Source organism: Nyctibius grandis, chromosome 19 (genome assembly GCF_013368605.1).
Source record: "Nyctibius grandis isolate bNycGra1 chromosome 19, bNycGra1.pri, whole genome shotgun sequence".
In the NCBI taxonomy this organism is placed as follows: Eukaryota; Metazoa; Chordata; class Aves; order Nyctibiiformes; family Nyctibiidae; genus Nyctibius; species Nyctibius grandis.
In genome coordinates this window covers 5,381,326-5,402,285 of record NC_090676.1, presented here as the reverse complement: position 1 = coordinate 5,402,285, position 20,960 = coordinate 5,381,326, and the positions used below count along the sequence as shown (strand labels likewise).

The 20,960-nt window shown below is 36.9% G+C and overlaps 1 protein-coding gene across 5 annotated transcripts in view; it reads right to left on the bottom strand.

The window, feature by feature from the left end:
* Positions 1-20,960, bottom strand: part of LOC137672279 (serine/threonine-protein phosphatase 4 regulatory subunit 1-like) — a 51,937-nt gene that overhangs the window by 24,313 nt on the left and 6,664 nt on the right. For 2 of the 5 annotated variants that reach the window (XM_068416397.1, XM_068416398.1), the window contains 18 exons: positions 20,184-20,316; positions 19,715-19,821; positions 18,981-19,123; positions 18,330-18,476; positions 15,767-15,874; positions 14,544-14,609; positions 13,804-13,962; positions 13,090-13,283; positions 12,295-12,728; positions 10,205-10,434; positions 9,056-9,148; positions 8,345-8,530; positions 7,896-8,057; positions 7,178-7,278; positions 5,919-6,039; positions 5,080-5,214; positions 4,173-4,314; positions 20-3,210 (listed from right to left, as the gene is read on the bottom strand). In XM_068416397.1, coding sequence (XP_068272498.1) covers positions 3,056-3,210; positions 4,173-4,314; positions 5,080-5,214; positions 5,919-6,039; positions 7,178-7,278; positions 7,896-8,057; positions 8,345-8,530; positions 9,056-9,148; positions 10,205-10,434; positions 12,295-12,728; positions 13,090-13,283; positions 13,804-13,962; positions 14,544-14,609; positions 15,767-15,874; positions 18,330-18,476; positions 18,981-19,123; positions 19,715-19,821; positions 20,184-20,316 — 2,816 coding nt within the window. In that variant the 3' untranslated portion in view covers positions 20-3,055. Of the gene's footprint in view, positions 1-19; positions 3,211-4,172; positions 4,315-5,079; positions 5,215-5,795; positions 6,040-7,177; positions 7,279-7,895; positions 8,058-8,344; positions 8,531-9,055; positions 9,149-10,204; positions 10,435-12,294; positions 12,729-13,089; positions 13,284-13,803; positions 13,963-14,543; positions 14,610-15,766; positions 15,875-18,329; positions 18,477-18,980; positions 19,124-19,714; positions 19,822-20,183; positions 20,317-20,960 lie in introns of those variants that run through there. The other 3 variants (XR_011049558.1, XR_011049557.1, XR_011049559.1) reach the window with 3 other exon arrangements.

Sequence of the window (20,960 nt, the reverse complement as noted above, 5' to 3'; positions counted from 1 at the left end):
AAAAGTCAGTTACCACAAGTTGGTTTATAAAACAGTCACAGGTTTATTGAGATAAATACAAAGTTACATAGATTTTCTATTCTGACAAGTGAATGACACTTCCAGAGTGTCCCCGCTTAACTGGGCTCTAAACAGCACTGCGTACTGACACAGCCGCCACGAGGGCAGCGCCCTGACCGACTCCAGGTGTGGATCACACCCGGGGTACCGGCGAGTCTGAATTCTAAGCAACAGGACTCACATGCTTTGGATTACAAGTGCTTGATCCTTTCCTAGAGCATCCAAGCAATATTGCACCCACTAACATTATTTTCATGTTCCTTAGCTAGAAATGTTTAAAAGTGACATTCTTACTGCTGTTGTGAAAGTGGATCGACTACCTACCTTTGCTCCACCTGGCTTTTAAAATACATATTTTTGCATAATTTAAACAACCCAGAGAACTGCACATGAACACACCGCTTTACTCATCATTGCATACATTTGTCTAATACAAGACGTAAAGTGCGGTCTTTAGTCATGCTGAAATCATTTCTAGTTTAAAACTAAACCAAAAAGAAAACCTTGTAGAGGGTAAATCTGTTTAATAGACCTGCACGTTGTCTACAAAAAAACCCACCCCAAAACTACGATGCCCCCATTAGTGCATGCAACTGTAGAATTTTAACATAAGTTTTTAAGCGCTCAACTGAAATCATACCATTTAAAGACGACATGATTTCTGGAGCCAAAGAGGTACCAAAATATCATTAAAAAAACCCAAGAGCTTTGTTTAGCCTTTCAGTGAACTTTTATAGCTGGTGGCTTACTGCTTACACATATCCTAATTAAAACTCTTCGTGAACACTAACCAAACATGCTAAAACATACGGAAGCTTGTGTTTTCCAGTGGATTATTGCAAGTGAAGGTAACTATTTAAGATTATCTGACAACCAGAAACCTGGGTTGGGTTAATGTTCAAAGTATTTAATTTATGTACAGTACATTTCAAACATACTTACATATACACACACTTCAAAAAATTTGTTCAGTGCTGAGAAATTTAATGAACTGATAATAAAAAAAACACAGAAGTAAAACCTTGTCAGAACGACCTTAGAAAATCTCAACTGTTAGAAAATACCAGTATAATGCCAGCATTTAAAAAAGATATTAGAACTAGAAAAAATTAACTTGAGGGGTCTTTTTGTTAAGAAACAGCAATCATAAAAAGTCTGTACTGAAGAAGCATTTGTTTTAAATTATAAAAAAATTGTAAAAAATTAAATGCAGAATGTTGCAGAGCTTGCAGAGTTTACACTGTTTGCTGTAACAGCAGTGGTACATTTCTGCCTGCAACTTTCAAAAGCATTTTGTGATCTCACAAGAAAACAATTTGTTACAAATACTGTACATATTATAATACAAGACTAGTTAAACAAACTTATACAAAACTGAGCCCTCCAAAAACACAGAACCCAGCAGAGGAACCTACTTGCTGTACTGCAGACAAGCCAGACTGAAAACAACACAAAAAAGAAAAGTGATTTCTGTAGAAAACTTCACCCATGTGAAGTGCTTACTAGTGTAATAGTGAAATAAGTGGAAATATTTACCCAAGTCTATTTACGATGAAGTCTTGTGTTCACAGAGAGAAAGTAACTTATTACGTGAAACCATTTCTTCAGTATTTAAGCATTAGTTTTTGAACAGGGCAAAGTTCCAGTCCACAGTCTAAAAAAGTAAGACTTTTTTTTCCAGGCCCCACATTATCTGCAGATGTGGGACATGAGAGAAGACAGGATCCACCAAAAAATATTAGTTTTATATTTTTTCAAACTCATCAGAAGCTATGTAGTCTTATTAACAGAACTTTGTTTATCTGTATATTCCTTCTTTCCTCCAAAACACCTGTTTAAATACAGAGAAGACATCCTACTTAAGCTTAAGGATCTCAGTAACCTTCATTTGTTGTTTGCCCCAAACCTTACCATACAATCAACAGAAGTTATAGAGCAAACTGCATCAACACCTTTCCCCTGAATGTTTGTTATTTGGGGTTTTTCAAAATGTGGAGCTCCTTTGTTTCTTATGAACAAAGCAGCAGGCTGTTTGGGATTTGAATATTGGAACAGGTAAAAGGTGTTTTTCAAATTATGTATGTAAAAAAACCCAAACAAACAAACACTTAAGTCTAAAATTCTGTAATACCTTTCTACAGATACAGCACATGTTGCAGGAACTGAATCCCTTAAATGACATGAACTTTGCTAGGGCAGAACAACTGATTTTCAGTTTGGGAAATTAACAGTCTACCTACCCCTACCAAAGCCAGCAGTAACGAAAGCAGACATGTTAACACCTTTAAGGGTATAGCTTAGAAATAACAAATCAATAGAAAAGTCACAATATACAAATAATCTTGAGCTCTGTGCTTTGAAAAGTATCACATATAAGTAAAAGTGAACCATGCCTTAATTCTATCAGAGTAACTACTTTATAAAATGAAATTATTTTTGAGCTTTTTTCCACTAATACAGAATTAAGTTCTTCATTTTTTGTTAAAAATCAAAACTATTCACGTCTACACTTTTTTTTCAGTTAAAATGCAATACTTGAAACAATGCAAAAACTACAATAAAAGTGAGGAAAGAGTATCTTCATGTGAGTTTGCTAAAATCAGTTTTTAAGATTTAGAAACCATTTTAAGCTTAGAGCAGACTGCTCTACTACTGGAAATGTTTTGTTAAAAAATGAAATACGAATTCTAATTACACTGAAACACTGAGTATGGTGTAGGACTTTACATATAACACTTAACTGCAGGCGAGATCAGAGTTATCACCCACATTTACAAAGAAAAAACCAAAAGGAATTACTTCTGCATATCAGACAGAAACATACAGCTGCAGACAAAAGGTGGTCCTGAAATGAAGATTGTAACATTTCTCAACAGACCCTTTCCAGCTCAAGTAGGTAACAAAAGCCTTCTTATATGTCTACATTATTCATACTAACCGTGCACATAAGGTGAGTAACCATTTTGATGCTCAGCGTTTACTGCAGAACACCACTTTAGTTTTGTTTTTCAATGGTAGTATTGTCCATGTTACCCTGTTTTAGTTTTACAGTGGCAAAGAAGGACACATCTTGATCTCTGTCAGACTGCAGGGCTAGAATGGTCTCTTCTGCAGCTTCCAGATGAGGATTGCCAACACTTTTAAAATAAGCTAGAATAAGGGGAGAAAAAGATTATTTTAATCAAAGCCAAAAGAATAAACCCTAGGGCATAAGTAGTACAGAAATACAGAGGATGCCAAAGACATCTGGGGTAGCTAATCTAGTTTATAGGCTCCTTAGAGAAACTACAGCAGGCTAAGGAAGCTGACAGAGAAATATGCTGCTTCTTACTCATCTCATTAGGTACTTAGGTATTTTTAAGAGAAAACTTTTTGCTGAGCCCTAAATAGAAATGTATCAACAAGTAAAAGCAAGCTCAGGAAGCTGCCACTGTACAGTGCTTTAAAAAACATTCTCCATACTTTATTCTGAAAAAAACATGAGAGGATACTTCTGTGCATCTTCCTTTGAATAATCAGAGATCAGCTGATTTTTTTGTTTTTAAGGAACTGTAACACAGAAAATTGTAGCAGCATACAGAATTACGTTAATAGTACAACTGTTAGCTTAAACCTAAAGCGTCAAAGCAAACCATTTCAGAAAAAGGCGTCACACTTCATCTGCAGGGCCCCAAAGACAACTACTTCATTACCGTACAGCTTTGAAATATATCAAAATAATTTAAGGTGATGCTTAAAGCGTTATTTGCCGCCCACAGGCGGGACACCACCGCCAGCCCCCCAGCACCCAGCGCCCCCTTGCTCTACACAGGCTGCAGCCGCCCCCTAGTGGACGCCCAGCGCCACCCGCCAGACCAGCCCCGCCGGCGTCAGGCCCTTCAGGGGTGATGATGGAACATCCTCAGAGGAAAGCCCCCACACTACACACTCCTAAATCCATGTTCCTAAATCTGAACTTACATGCACTATCCCAGGTTACAATGTATAATTCTGTTTTCAGTATAAACAGAACCTTTTACCCGTTGAGCCAATTTCTAGAGAACTGCACTGGCAGGAGGAAAGACAGCGTTCGTGAGACCTTAGCGCTTTCACAGGAATACTAACGCCCGCACCTTTCTCCAGTAACGTCTGCCGTAGAGCCTTGGCGAGCAGAACTCTTACGTTTGGCACAGGATCTGAAGCAAGACTTAAAAGACTGGGGAGTAAGTGTTCAACAAACTGGTCGACAGGCATACATTCTTCTTCTACTACAGCCTACAGGACAGACACAGAACAAGAAAGCATGATTTATGTTAAAAGTACACTATTTGCCTTTCCTTTCCATCTTGTGCTTAATTTGGCCTCACTATTAAAAAAAAAGTCAGTGTTTAACTCTGAGCAAATACACCCTATGTTGGTGAAGTAAGTACAATCTTTGAAACACTGTCATGAAAATACATCTTACCATTCTAAGTTCATCTCAAGATGACTCAACAAGAGCAGACAACTTACTTTTAACTATATTTTAGGAAATACTGCTCTCTTGCCTGTCATTATCCTTTTGCCTTTTAACATTCAACCCTTGCTCCTCATTGCTAGTGAAGTAAGCATTTTTGGTTTGGAGCAGGGTGGGTAACTGGAAATAAAGACGGAAATAGTGACTGGCATCTAGCACCCATCAGTAGTTTGAAGAGCTCTTATGAACCTTTATCCTAGCGTGTCAAAGTATTACAAAATGCATCTCAGTTTAGGACTTAATTCTTGACTTTGCTACTGGAATACCAGAAAGTACAAGGATCAGCTATTTCAGCTGGAGGCACAGAACAAAACAAGGACCGCAGCTTCAAAACTCAACAGCCATATGCTAGTCCTGAGACCAGACCAACTCTGCCACTCTTTTGTCAACCCACAGAATCATAGAACCCAAAGAAGGACAAAAAAATCAAGTTCAAATTTCAGTTTTGCCCACATTGCTGAAAAGCCTCAAACTCTCTCCAAATTAAATGCACACACAGAAACACAGAGAGAGAACATTCTAACCTGACAAATGAAGGCAAAAGCTTGTCTTCCAACCCACTTGGAGCAGTGACGAAACCGCACAACAAGTTCATTAATGAAATTTAATCCCAGTGCATGTGCATTGTTTGCATAGAACTTCTGCAGTATTGCTACAACCTGTGAAGCAAAGGAAGGTGAAAAGGAGGGGAAAAAAAGAGATGAGACTTAACTTGTAGCCCTTAAAAAGTCAAAAAAAGCATAATTTTAGTTGAATCCTACAAAGGGACACCAAAAACTGTATTCAGTGTCATCAGCTGTGCTTGCAGAATTTAATGTTAGTGTGCTTATTCTAGAGAATAGAAAGTATAAGTTTTAAAAAAGCTGTTTGTTCAGGTGAAATAAAAAACACTAAAAGAAATTAAAACCACCATTAAAATAATGCCCCTTTCCATGGTGCCATGAAGAAAAAGAAGAAATTGAAGGAGTCTTTCTACTCATTCAGGACATCTATGGGATGACGGCATTATCATAAAGTTCATAACAAATTAAATCAACTTGGAGGAAAGATCAGTAACTTTTTTTTCTTCCAAGACTGAGGGAAGGTCTCCCAAATCTTCTATATCCTGATTTTCATCCAGTTGAAAATACACTTCTCATTTACATACAACCAACAGAGAAAGATTTTAGTATCTGTGGAAGTCTGACAACTCAAAATATTTTATGAAGTTTTCATTTCACTTTTTTTCCATATTGTTTACCATGTTTATCAAAACACGTCTGTATTCACCCTACTTGTCTGACAGAAAGCAAAGTGATTTCAGGTATCCCTCTCAAGGATCATTTTCCTCCTCTCCCGCCAGGAAGTGTACTAAATCTCCTACCAGTCTGAAGGAGATCCACCGAACTTCTGAAACTTTATCGGAGCAGAGAGTTAGTGCAATATGTCTTAAGTAGTCATAGACATCATTGGGATTGTAGAGTTCCAGTATCAGGATCAGCTGCCTGAAACACAAAGAAAGCAATTAACTGTAGCAAGTGCAACACTAACCTGCTCCGATTATACAGTTTGTTAGACATAAGGAAGGATCATTTGGAGCCTCGAAAATACCGTGGTTATTACAAAGCACTTGAATGGTTTGTTCTTCTCTTTACTTTATAAAGGTGCACACACATATTAAAGAGGTACATGCTTTAATCCATCAAGGAGTCCAAGAGAAACTTTTATCCAAACTAGATATACCAACGGATCAAAATTATCCCAAATAATAACAAAAGCTACAAACAGAAGTACAACGAGAAGTTTCTTTGCAACTTCAAACCAATATCCTGTACGTTCTTGCAGAGTAAAAATGAAATATTTACTTCAGTGTAGAAATCTACGTTTCAGAAAATGGTTTATAGCTCAGAACTGCACAGAATTCATTCTAGCCGCACCACTGCCGGTACGTTACCAGCAGCCGTGCACAAACCAACCACGAAGTGACAGCTCTCCACTAGATGTCAGGGAACTGCCGTACAACATTCTCGCACCACCATGAGATTTAGCTTGTTGTGCCAAACTATAAAAGGGAGAGTAAATCCTCAATCGTCCAGACAAAGCCACGAGATAAACACGAAGGTCAGATTTTAGCTGCAAACTATGCCTACAAACATTCTTTGGGTGCTTCAAATATCAACAGGGCTTGTAGAAAAAGAATTGTGGGATGTTACTCTCTCTCATTATACACTCCGTCATGGTGTATTCGGAAATACCAAATGAATAAACTATTAAGAACTAGTTTTTCTTTCATACACATTAGAAAAATGACTACATACACACATTTCACTGATTTTTACAAGGCAGTCTGGAACTGAATAAAGTCCTAAACCTCACTGAATAGTATCTATCAGATTGTCATATTTCATAAGCTGCCAGCAAACCAGATCTCCATTTTGGTATAACAGTTTCAGTCACACTTGATTACAACACAACTTGCCAACCACCCCACCCCCCCTCCCCCCAAACCAAACAAACAAAACCCCAACAGCCAGTGGCTTTTAAGTTCAGTTCCTTAATAAAGAATGATAACTTCTGAATGTAATTATCTATTTCCAAGTTAATAATGTAGATTAAAAATCAGAAGTTAACAAAATTACATACTCTGCCAGCTCGTAACGAAACCTCCAGTTCCTGCTGTTATCAGTCACCACAAATTCTTGAAGTTGGTAAAGATACTCTCGCCTTTTGTCTGCATGAAGTAACTAAAGGAAAAAAAACATTACTAGTATAAAACCGATAAAATTCAGTATTTACAGTTCTCTGGTGTATTACTTTGTTTGCATCTATGCATATTTTCCTACTTGAGAGCAAGTGATCATTCACAAGATGCTCACCAAAAATTGTGCACAACCAGCGAAGTGCCTGGACACACAAGACTGAGTGTACTTTAGGTCATCGCTTCTGCAAGGATACCCGTCAAAGCACCTTCTCTGGACTTAAGACTGAGCAACCAAAAACTAAGGATTTGTGTTTATCATGCAGCAGCCCACCAGGATCTGTTCTCTTCTCTCCCAGCCCCAAACGTAAATTGCTAATGGTCCAACTTTCCAGGACTGCACAAAATACTAATTCCTTTACAACAGCTAGGAACATTTGCAACCACATTTACAAAGGGTTTTCAGTTTTGATAGTTCGTTGGGATGGAGACAGAAGTGAGGGACCTTAAAAAAGCAATAAATACACACACAAAATGGCAGTATTGCACAAAACTAAACATGTAATTAGATATTGATACCTGTACATCTCATTAAAAAACTCTCTTAATATAATGGAGTCAGAAAAAAAAAAATTATCTTGAGAAATTAAATTACTTTCCTACCTTTAGAAAGTCATACAGATGTTTAAGAACACCAATACGCACTTCATCCAGATCTTTCAAGAATCCATTGAAAATGGGCACCAGATCAGCGGCTGTTAGCTGATCCCCCAGAATAACTGCCAGTTCATGTATGGAGAAAGCTAGCGTCCGACGTACCTTCCACTGCAAACAGTTTACAAAGTGAACTAGATTAGGCACCATAACCAAAATAAAGAAGCTTTAAAACTATACCTGAGTACTGATAAAGTAGAAGAAACAGGGCTAGTTACACAGCAGTAGAAAGTGCTGATCATATTTACGAAGTCTGATTTAAATCTTGACTTTTATATTTTTAGTGCACATTTAATCCCTTGTCAGAAAGTATACGATGTTATAACTTCAGTGCACCAAATCGAACAGAAAAGCTACTCAAAATTCTGATTTATCATGAAAAAAACCTTTTTTTTTACCTGTACATCTGAGGCCAGCGTCTCGTATGTATCTTTCAGGCAGTGCCAGTTCTGCCTGCCCAGCGTTAAGGCCACCCCAGGAAGACTATACGCACAGTGCTTGGCTATTTCAGTATCAACAGTCTGGGCTCGAGCTGGGTCGGTCATTGACAAGTACTGGTCTAATAAAGGCTGAGGTATGATATCCTATAGATTAAGAGACAGTACATCAGCAATACACACTTTAATTTAACATCAGAAAGAAAATACACCTGTCGTGTTACAGTATTCTCTTGCTACCAAGCAGCTGGCAGCAAAACACACACAGTGGCAAGACGCTCCTTTTGTGCGCTGGCTTTACAAAGCGTAAATGACCCCTATAGTTATTTGTTCTCTCATTAGGATCAAGCAGTCAGCAATGAACTGTAATTATTACTTTATCAATGTGTTGCAGCAAACAAAACCGAAAACTTCTTTGCTGAAGACAAACAGTAAACGCAGTGACCAAACAGTATAGTCAGTGCATACCTCGGTTGCACAGATTGCCTCTAAGGCACCAAAAAGGCAACAGAATTTTTCTAGCTTTCAGATTCAAAATAGAGTTCTCCTTAAATGCCTAGAGCATTTCTTCACATTCTGCAACTGATCAACTGCAAAAGCTATCACTGTATTAAGGATAAAATCAACTGTATCCGGTACTCCACTAAAGCAGTTAGATGCTATTTTAATCACCTGTAATTTTGACTTGTCATCTTCAAATGGTGGATTATTCTCTTGCTCTTTCTTTAAAAACACAGTGGTTCCTCTGTGTTGCTCCTCTGAGTCCTGTAAAAGGACGTACTAGCTAGTGAAATTAATTAGACTTACTGCTGTTTGGGATATTCCAAAGCATCACACTACAGAACAATGCAATTCAGATACAGAATAGCCTTTTACAGACAACGCCTTGTACAGGCAAAGCCTTATTCAGTGTGTTTATACAAGTACAAAAAGCCAGAGTTGTACACTTAGACACACACTATTAAGACCCTAGCAGCAACAAGGGGAACAGTAGTTAGATTCACTTCTAAAAAAAGCAATCTAATTTAACACAATAAACTCAACATTCATACAGGTTTTGGATTGTTACTTTTACTATACTCTTAAATAGCTTTTATTCTTGGCATGAATTCAAATTATATTAAACAAGACAGCTTAGCAATTGCTCCAAGTGAATACCATGATAAAAGCTTTCCTTATTTTAGAACATACTGCTGGAAACTGCCAAGCCTATCAAATTATGAAGCATACACCTCTCCCCAAATATCAACAGAACACTTTGGAAGAATTAAAAGGTTTAAAAGACCAAAACCGTACAAAGCTCGAAAGTTCACACCATATTTTACATTTTTGTTTGTACAGGTTTTATGTGCCATTTCTGTTCACAGACACAAAGAGTTTTTCTTTATATTTCACAATTAGCTCCAGCAACATTAAATACTGTACAAAAAATTCTTTTTACTCCTATCTGTACATTATAATCAAGAAATAGTAACCAGGAACTGTGTATGTCTCGCCACCTGATTCAGTCTTCTGTCTGGAGATAAACGCTAATTTTAGATTCATTACAGGAAGAGGTGAGACTGTACTCGGTACATTTAATCTGAAAAAAACCTGCAAGACTACCGCAAAACTTTTAACTCTTAAGTAATTTGTGTGCAAACAGAAATAATAGCTCTCAAAAGTTTTTTTAATTAAAATAAGTAGCACATGATAGTTATGGTGTAATGTTCAAAGGCTTTAGATCAGAAGTGCGTCAATTATGCCAGGGACTACATGAACACACAGAGCACTTACGCAGGTAAGAATTCACTTCAGACATGAAGCACAATGGGTACTTACTGTGCTTTTCAGTATACTGGTGGTAGACTGGTCACTGATATCCTGGGAGGCAGGGGATGAAACACTGTCCTCCTCCACCTGGTTGCAGGTAGCATCTGAACCAGCTGTTTCATCTGAAATACTTTTGTTCTGAAGTTTGCCACTGCTTTCTTCCATTTTTTTTGTCTCATAGTCACCAACAGAATCAAACTGAGCAGCTCTGAGAGCAGCGGACAATACTTGGACCTGAGCTGTATAAAGCAAAAGAAGACTGTTTTAGTCTCCCTTCTGCACTTAAAAGCATTACACTTGTAGTTAAATCTGAAGAGCTAAAACGAAGCCCAGTCTGAGCTGCACAGAAATGGTACATTAGCAAACATTTGCTCTTAGTAAGGAAAGGCCCATTACTCTACCACAAAACCTTCACATAAATTAAGAGCAATGATTTGGATGTATTAACATTTTCAGCAATATTAGCCTACTATTTTCTACTGCTGGAAGATATTTCTAATAATTCCCTGTAACGAGGCATCACAGCACACTGGCTCACCTCCCATTCTTCATACTGTCAAATATTTTAATACAAATTCTTTTGTTATACACTTAAATTGATTCAACTGCCTGGAAAAGGCATCAATGTGCATTTAAAACATTTCTGAGAAAAACTTTATCCAGGGAGGGAGTTAGTCAAACCATCTCTGAACCATTTTGCCCAAGGAGATAGAAAACAAAAGGTTGGGTTTACCACTGTATCACCAGTAAAGTCAGGACAAGCTGCATTTGCACATTATGCAACCTTCCTGCTAAGAACATGAAGTTACTAAGAGTTCAGAACGCAGAAACTTTGAGATCGCTACATCTGCACAAACCTCCAGCGAGTACAGTCTTAAGACAAAACATTAGAGCATATTTTAAAGGTGAAGAATACTTTGGAAATAACGGGAACGGGATTACAGGCATAATTATGAGTGTTTTAGCAGTTAGAGCAGGAGGAAAACAGGAACTAACATCCACGTCTCCTTACTCTGAGAAAGGAAGCAAGACTGTTCTGCTAAAGTCATTGCTGGGTGGGGGTGGGGGGACAAAATCTTCTTCACTGTTTTCTCCCATGCTTCTCCAAACCCCTCATTTCTCACTGCATAGCTGTCAAGCTAACATCTCTCTATTTGTCTTAGTTCCACATAATGGTTTTTTGCTGTTTTCCTTCTGCTTTTACTCTCTGCCTTTTCTTTCCAAAACTCATTTACACTTTTTTCCTCCTTTCGTCCATTCATTTCCATTTCCACTTTTTCCTTTACTGTTTTTAATTTTTTCACCTCTTCCTCTTTTAAATCTTTCCCTTTCTGATCCTTTGCCTCTCACATGTGAAGAATTTTTTATTTTCCTGGTACCTTTCTGAATGGTCATGGGGAGCGACCTGAACATGCCACGCTACCAGTCAGCTTTCTACTCACTACTCCTACAGCAAGGAATCCAAATGATGCTGCAGTTCCTGCAGATGTGACTTTGCATGCAGAGAAGAAATGAATGAACAGGCAGATGAAAACTGTTAATTCACTGGAGCACTCAAGAGACTCAGTTGAACAAGAAACTGAGCTGACTATGGATGATGGGCTTGTCAAGAGGGTTTTGGCCCAGGAAACACAAATGCATCCGACTGTCAGGCTATCATCACTTCAGCATGTTCATCAGCAGGCTTGTAAGAGGAGGCTAAGGAAAGATGACTTGAAATTCAGGCCATTCTCACTCAACCAAATACTAACTGAAGTCAGCTGATAACAGGTAGCTCTGTCCCCAAAACCACAGTACTTAGTTACAGTATTTAAAATGAAACACAGTTTTAAAAAATTTCAACAAGCTTTTTTCCCTTTTGTAGTTAGATCCAATTTATTTCATGCAAACAGGAGCTAGGAACACTTCCCCAACTGTCCTAGAAATAACTCTAGTCTTGTGAAAAAGGCTGTTGAATAACCTTCTACTATAATTTACTACTCAAAGTCGTCTCATCACCTTATGAATAACAGGCCAATTAAAAAGCAGTCAAGGGTTTTGTAAAGACCAGGAGAAAACCTGCTCAGAGAAAACATGATTTTACTGTTACAGAGTCTCACCTTGAACATCTGGATCATCTATGTGCTCTTGTAAGCTTTCTAGAACTTTTTTTATTTCACTACTAGCAACACAGTTATTACACGGCACAGAGCAGCTATCTTTGTGCTTTTCACTCTTGAACTGAAGCAACTCCAGATCCTGACTTATATCAGGCAGAGGAGGGCGCCAGTATAGGAAAGTATTAAATACGTCCTCAGCAGACTGTAGCCTTGAGTTTGTTCCAGGAAAACTGCTGTCCTTAGTGACTTCTATGACACCAGCAGCAACTTTGTCACCATGAGACAATCGAGACACATCTTCTCCACGACTGGTACAACAATCTGAACTTTCTTCCCGTGTATCTTTTAGGTTCTCAACTGAGACCTTTGTATTAACTTCAGCTGAAGTCTCCTCAGTCGATGATTCTGATTTGACTTCCATTGGTTGTTCTGAACTGGTAACAGACACACACAGTTATCCAAATAAAATTTCCAGTACTCTGTAACAGTAGTTTTCAGTGAAATACTTCATAAAAGACAGCATCAACTACAGAAGTTTATTTTCTCTGCAGAAAGACAGAATTTATGTTACCACCATGCTTTACTTCGCCAGTTTTCCCTTTACCCTCCTGTGAAGCCATAAAACCGAATTTTTCAATAAAGTGGCTACACTCAAATAGACACATGTGTGATCTCACTCTTCATATCTTTTCTGGAATTATATTCTCAAGTTGAGATTTTTAGCCCTGAAGAGCAACAAAAAATTATCTTTTTTCTTCTCCCTTCCGCTACGCCACATCTTTCCCATGATTTTACCTGGACAATGCAGTATTTGTACTGGAGGACATTAAAGTTATATTGTTGCTTGGCTGACAGGAATTGGAATTCACATCTTGCGTTGATGGACGGATACTCAGCGTTCCATCTTCTCGAATGTAAAGACCAGCACTGGAAGGGTTTGCAAAGGTAGAAATAAACGGGCCAAGAGACTGAAAAGCAGCCTGACGAACCTGTCATAGTATAAAGACAACAGTCAGGATTCACACAACTCTCAGAGTTAATGCTGAAAAACAAAAATTTGGTTCAATTTTTTACAGTAAGAACCAATTGGTTCTTACTATAACAGCTTCATTTAATACCAAATATAACCAATTATCAATTACCAAATAAGTGACAGCTAAGCAAAGGGTGTTAGAATATTACGCATGTATTACCATCATAGCAAGGAAATTTTTTAAAAGTTGTGAACTGGAAGGACATCACTGTCTTCTTCAACTAATACCTTTAACACAAGCAACCTATTCTCAGAAGTGTGTTTACACTTATAAAAAAAAACCTGTTGATAGAAATTCTAAGTCATAAGAGAGTGAGAAAAAATAAGACATATCTTATCAGAAGAGACTAGATTTTAGTAGGTTAGACTCTAATCTCTGCAAATTTAGAGAACTTTTACAGCACACTTCTGACTTGTCCACTATTTGTGCATGATCTGCCCGGGAAGATGCATAAATTATAGAGTGAGTTACTTACCCATCTGCAAGTGTCACTAATAAGACTGATAAACAGCGGGGATAGTTTGCTTCTGCGAACTTCTGGGGATGTGGTGTAAGACACTGCCATAAAGCATTCAGCACAAGCTTTTCTCATTCCCCAAACACTATCAGAACAGAGTTCAAAGAACTTGGGAATCTGCCAAAAATAAGCAAAACTAAGACTAATTAAAGACTAAACAGAGACTGCAGCAACTTACTATCAAGGTATTTGTTTGGAAACTGGAGACAATGATAACACAAGAGAGGATAAAATAAGTGAAAAGTAGAAGAAGCGGGGACAGGTTAAAAACATATTAACTGAAGAAATTGGAAAAACCTATCTGTCTCCCATTTACTTCATTGAGATTTTATATATAACTATATGTGCTAGGAAAGAATAGAAAGAATTATTAATGGCCTATTTTTCCTGAAATTGTAACTTGACTGATCATCTAGTTCGAGGGGGGGGAAGAGTCAGTAATCCTAAAGCATGTGTGTGTGTGTGTATATATATGCTGTCAATTACATTTTCAAAAATGTTCTGCAAAACAAGATCTTCTCTTTTCTATTTATTCCCAGTTTTGCAACGTAATCGCAACCAAATCCTTAGCCAAATCAATTTAAAAAAAAATGCATGCACATTGATTAATTTACAGAGAAGACAGTAAAAGAGCTCATTATTAAACCTTTTGATCTGAGAAATACAAGTCTTGCAAATGGATTTCGATTTTTACATACCAGCAGTCTTTCTGTGGCTTCTTGCCCAACTGCATTACAAACGTCACCAAAATTAGCTGCACAAATCTAAGAAATAAAAAAGTCATTAATAACATTCTGGCTCTTTCAAGTGCATTAGTTTTATTATCAACTTCACCATGCATTATTTATCCCATGTAACAACAGCACATGTTTGACTATTCAAATTTCAGCCATGTAACTACATCCTGTAATATTAACTCATCCTGAACAAAGACTCATTAGAGCAAGCTTCCATAAGCCACATGCCTTTGAAATCAATAGTAATAACGGTTTCTGCATGAAGAGCATCATCTACTTCAGTAATCACTAGAAGGGACAATAAGCCTACTTGAAAGTTTAAATTACATTGAACAGCAGCTGTCAAAACCAAAGCAGACTAAAATCCGATACGAGGGTCAGGACTTAGGTGTACTGACAAAACTATCTTTGCTATGGCTGAGACTGGCTTAAGTACTTTGCTGAAGCAAAGTTTAATCAAGGTCTCAAGTTAGTGCCATTTACAGTACATTACAAATTATATAATTAAGGCAAAAGGGACATTCCCTCATGTTGGAAAAAGATGTCGCCAAAATCTGAAAACAATTAAGATAGGACTGTGTTAGTATACGATTTATTCATTCTATATGCTTAGTCAGAAGGCTATAATGCAGCTCAAATTCCAACAAGTGCTGCTCATGTTAAGGACCAAGCTGAAGCTCTGCATGACCCTCAAAATCTACTCAAATATTTTAAGACTTCTTATGCTACAAGTTTCCTTTTGTACTCGATCATGAATTAAAATAAGTTTTACACTTTTTGGATTTCTCCTTTCAATAATACCAATTTATTTATTTATTTATTTTAAAATGAAAGATGTCTCAAATATCTATTACTTTTGAATTTCTGGTTTTGGAATAAGATGGTGGAGATCAGGTAACTCGTTTGCATCTGTAACCAAGCATGGTGACTTAAAAAAAAAAAGGTTGTGCAAAACTATTAAATGTGCAAGATCAGTTGAACTGCTAAACCAAAGCTATTCACCAAGCACTGGTATCTGTTTCTTTACTGAACTACAGTAACTGTAACCATGTCAGTAAATTAAAAGTGCTCTTCCAGACTCTTTCGAAGTTCATCAGCTAAAGTTATAACTAAATTATTCAGGAAGGTATTTGAACAGCAACATACAAATTCATTAAGTGGTTTAGGGTTGTAAACACACCAACCTTTCGCACTTGAAACAATTTCCCATCACTGCACAGCTCACAGAAGCGAGGAAGCAGCATGTGCTCAACTGTTGTTCTGTTCAACATGGAAGCCATTTTACAGATTATCTAAAAATCAAGAACAGAATATGAGTAAGGAGAACAAAATTATAAAGCTTGTAAGCATGGCCAAATATTCCTCCTAAAAATTACCTCCAAGTGCAAGAGAGCAGCTACCATCAAACAGATTTAACTGCTACACATTATTTGTATTGTCATACACCCATTTTACGTGAAGCACAACTACAGTTTTTACTTAAAATCATTCTACACCACTGTGCCTGAACATAATATTTCTGCACACAATTCATTGTCCTTTTTATCTGGTTAAATAGACTTTTATTAATAAATACATCTTCAAGGTGTTTTACAATGTGCCATACACTGGTATTTTGTACAGAGAAGACAGAAGTTCCAGGGCACTAGCCAGCACACAAAATCACAATCTTTAAGCATAGTAGAAATATCTCAAGCTTAAGCATGCAAGTAAGCCCCTTGGCTTTAACAGGACTGTTCAGATACTTAAAAACAAGCACAGTCACAGCTCTTTCAAGGCTCAGAAAACATGATAAATTAGGTTTGCCATACAACAGGAGAGAAAAGGGAGAGTAAGACAAACTAGTTATAGATGTGACCTAATGCACACTGTACAGGAATCATCCTCAGAAATGTTAGGAGTTAACATTGCAGCATAATTAAAGTTAGTAACGTGCTCATTAATTTAGCTTTCTCTGAGGAACTATCAATTTCAACTACCATTACAAACCATGTTTCTGCTGTGAAAATCAATGCTTTGGATTGTATGCTTCCTTTCAGCTCCCACTTTCTGGGATAACTTGCTGTAATTCTTACATTTGCAATAGGAAAAAGGAAGGGGCTCCCACACACTTTTCTACTCAACTGTTCTGCTTGCAGCACCAGGAGTTTAATGCTTACACAAGTGTTGTCAGATTAACAGTACTCATCTTTCTACTTTTATTTCTCAAAAATTATTGAAGCTTTCGGCCTCCACAAAAATAAGCTTTATTCGTAGAAACATCTGCCTTCGTAATAGGATGCTAAAGAAGAGCTAAGGAAGACACCATTCAAGGACTTTCCTACAAATTTTCAAACTCCTAAAAGGCATCTGGTGCTCAGATGTTGCCCTGGAAAACTGCCTAAGAAATATCCAACTCCCAAACAAAGAAGAGGAAAATCTAGCTGGTAAAACTATTTTACACATCAAGTGTCAGATATCCATACTGAAATGTAATTACACACCAGCATTCTTCTGTGGAGTCAACTGGCTTCTTGAAAGTGAACAGGAATTTTTTTTTTTTTTTCCAAAATACTTAAGAATTAAGATCAGGTCATCATTCATACTTGCACAACACTACTGTGAAACCTAGTAGAGCATATGTAAAGAAATTGCTGGGGAACACAGCGATCTTAATTTCAAGATGCAGCTGGTTTTTGGCAGCCTTGTTTTTACTCTTTTTACCTGGGTACCATTTTGACAATCATTTAGCATCCTGATGTATAAAGACAGTCTCTCTAAACCTGATCTTTTCAAAAATTCAGAATAAAAATTAAAGATTTGTTGTGTTAAACTAAAAAATCAAGTTATGTTAATCAATAAACACAAAAGGCTTGATTGCCTATTTTATTTAATGTCAGCACCATTCCTGGACCTCATCTTAATTACTGTTATAAATGAAAAGGAGTGGTAGTTCTTGTTAATACTCAATTCAAGTGCTCAATACATAATCAATCATCTATAGGGAAAAGTCCCTCATCATTTTGGGAAAACAACTTCTACTGAGTTTGAAGATGTGATACTTCACATTTTTAAGCATATGATAACATTCTTGTTCCCCATTACTGCACCGTATAGCTCAATTCTCAAGCAGCACTATTTCCAACAGATTCCTCCAGCACTTCACTGAAACAGAAGCCTAGATTTCTGCATCGCACAAAAGGTATAGGACCTAGAGAAAGCTTACCCAAAGTACCTCTACACTTCGCCAAAGGCATTAGTAAATAGTAGTCAGTACAACAGTACTCAGGACAACACTGGTTTCTTTTTGAACTCAGTTAAGATGATTTTAGCCTCAGTATGGTGCATCAAGTTCTGGCTGCTCAAATTATTTGAAAATTCACATTGTTTCAATGGTGCTCAACACTACAAATGACTAAGAAACCTACAGATTCAAGGCTTAACAGCTTAGCACACTTAAGCTTCAACTGTATCACAACAGCAGGTTCTCAATTTGCAACAGAGCGACTAACAAATAGAGAAGAAATAAAACAAGCTGAAATAGCAATGGTATAGAAAGTTTAAGTTCAATGCTTAATGTAAAGCTCTCAGGACACTAAGAATGCAAGTACAATTTTTATTTTCTGGGTTTTATGCTTATGAAAATCTCACACAAAGTTGTTATATTCTAAAAGACCTTTATAGTAGCACTGCTAAAAGACAGACAATAAAAGCAATTAAAAAAGAAAGAAAAAGTAAAGGTATAAGATTTCTTCCAAATTAACTTACATTTACAGCTTCCACCTTGTACTCATCATCACTGTCAGGAGCAGAGAGGTCCAACAGAATTGGACACACCTTATTTTCAATGTCACTCTGTGCAACAAGATCTTGTTCTAGCAGTATAAGCAGTGCTTCTTGACCTGCCTTTCTAACCTATTAATATGAACAAAGAAACCAAAAAAAGTACGTCACTGCAAAAACATTTACTGATAGAAGAATCACAAAAGGCATGTTTTCAATGAACACACAGGTATGAGTTAAAAAAAAAAAAACAAACAAAAAATCTCTCAGTTTTAACATCATAAGGAATTAGTAATAAATATTAGTTTAATATAATCATTTGATGACATTTCATCAAATTCTGAGAAGCCAAAAGATGAAGTAGAAGACAGGACTTGTAAGTCATGACTCCTGTAACAGACCATATCAAGATGCTGCTAGGCAAATCCTGTAAGTTTCCCACTATCTACTAAGGGAAGTATAAAAACCACTCACACCTCCCTAGCAAAGCATGCTGACACCAATAAACACAAAGCACTATGTAAAAGCTAGATATCAATCAACATGGATTTTCTATTCTCTCTTCCTTATGCCTGAAATTCACTGAACCACACAGAATTTTTCAAAGATTCAACTCATGTAGTCTGTTTTTCCTACCTGATTGTTAACATCTGTGAGGTATCTCACTACTATGGGCATAAGGTACTCGAAAAATGCTGTTGGGAATTTTGGTCGACTTTCTTGCAGAAAAATAGCAATAGGAGGTATTTGTTCCATCAGCTCTGTACGTACAGTTGGTTCTAGTAATAAAAACAAAGTAAAAACCACATCAGTAAACACGAAATTAAGATCAGGTATCTTAAGCAAAAAGTATCTTTTTTTTTGTTTAATGTTTTCATAACAGGAAAATCAAAATACTCAAAACACAAGAAATATCACCACTCAGATTGCCTGTTCTTAAAGGAAAGCTGAATAAAACAGAACAGCCTTATACACATCATCACAGTCCAGAGACTTGTGATCAGTTCTCTAATAAATCAGATAAAATAAGAGCACTAGCCAGAAAACCCAGTCACCATGAATGTATGCACATGAAGTATTAAAACACACGACTGTTCTGTGCCACATACACCACACGTTCAGATGTAATGAATTCCTTGAAAAATATTACTTCGGGCTTTACAGTAAATAAGACCCTTTCATTTATACACCTACCATACAAAATACTTGAAAAACAGAGGGGAAAAAAAAAAATCTTGTTTTTACTGATATATTGCTGTTAGATGATTTAGTTTTAGTTCACTCATTGCCTTCTCAAAATCGAAAGTTATTGCCTTCTATATTGCAGCTTATGTAAAGTAAGTTACAAAAATTTAAAAAAACTTTCAAACCTGCGTCTTCAGAGAGCCTGACCACTATTTCCATTACAGTCAGGAAGTCTTCTTCATTATTACTGAAATCTCGAAAGACATCCAAAAGACCTCTGGCAATAATTTGCCTGTGGAGTAAACAATATATTAATTGCCTTAATATCCTGCCAACGACATGTACATGGAATGCAAGGGGAACTTATCAAATCTAAGTGGGCACCTTAAAAAAGATCAAGCTCTTCTCTGAACATTCAGACATACCAGTTACACAGTTTCTCCACATCCCAACAAGACAAAGATGGAGTCAAGAGATCTTATTCAGATAATCAAGAATGAAAACCTCTTTTTATGGAAATGTTATACAGAAGTTATTCAAACAGAAATAATATTAGGCACGTGCTTAGGAGAATAATAACAGAAGTCGTGACACCTTAACATCCACAATGCTATCAGACTCAGTCATCATCAAGTGTAGCTGTTGTACCCTTACCTGTTAAATATGTTATCACTGAAGGCATATTTCTCTAGACGGGCCAGCGGAGTTAAATTATCCTGTCCAGGAATATCCAAGAACGCTGTTATCCTCATGCTCTCACAGTCTGGTCCATAATCTTCAAATCCAACTTGAAAGACAAAGAGTAATGGGAAAAAAAAAAAAAAAAAATCCCAGAGTCAGCAAGAGATGTTACAGTGTAAAATATACTATACCAATAACGATTTCTTTTTAGAGCTGTTCTTCAAAGGAAAAGTATCTGTACATTACTGGAAACTGCTTACAGAAAAATCTTAAGTTGTACCTAATGAAGTCAAGAGCAACACTTGCATATAGAGCTGTAAATTCAAGCTTTGAAATTTAATTCATTTCAACTGTCATAAATCCTTGGCTTTTAACACATTTTACTTGGCAATTTGAAGTGGACTAACCACACACACTATGAGAGAGTTAAGAGGGCTCAGCTGACAAAATTGCACACCACAAACTGACAGACACATTCAAAAGGAAAATCAGCCCCATTAAAAGAAACTGAAATTTTAACAATGACAGAAAATCCCAAACTGTATTGCTTTAAAACAGCAAATTCTTGGGTCTGTTTCAAAGTTACCAAGGTACGTTTTTCTCACTGTAGTTACTGGGTCCCACACATCTAAATCAGACTAGTAGCTTTGGGAAAAACTTCAACTTTACCTTACTTGTGAACATACTGGTGCAGACCGATCAACTACAGACTTTCCCATGCAAACCTACTCTTTTCTAAATCTTTTTTTT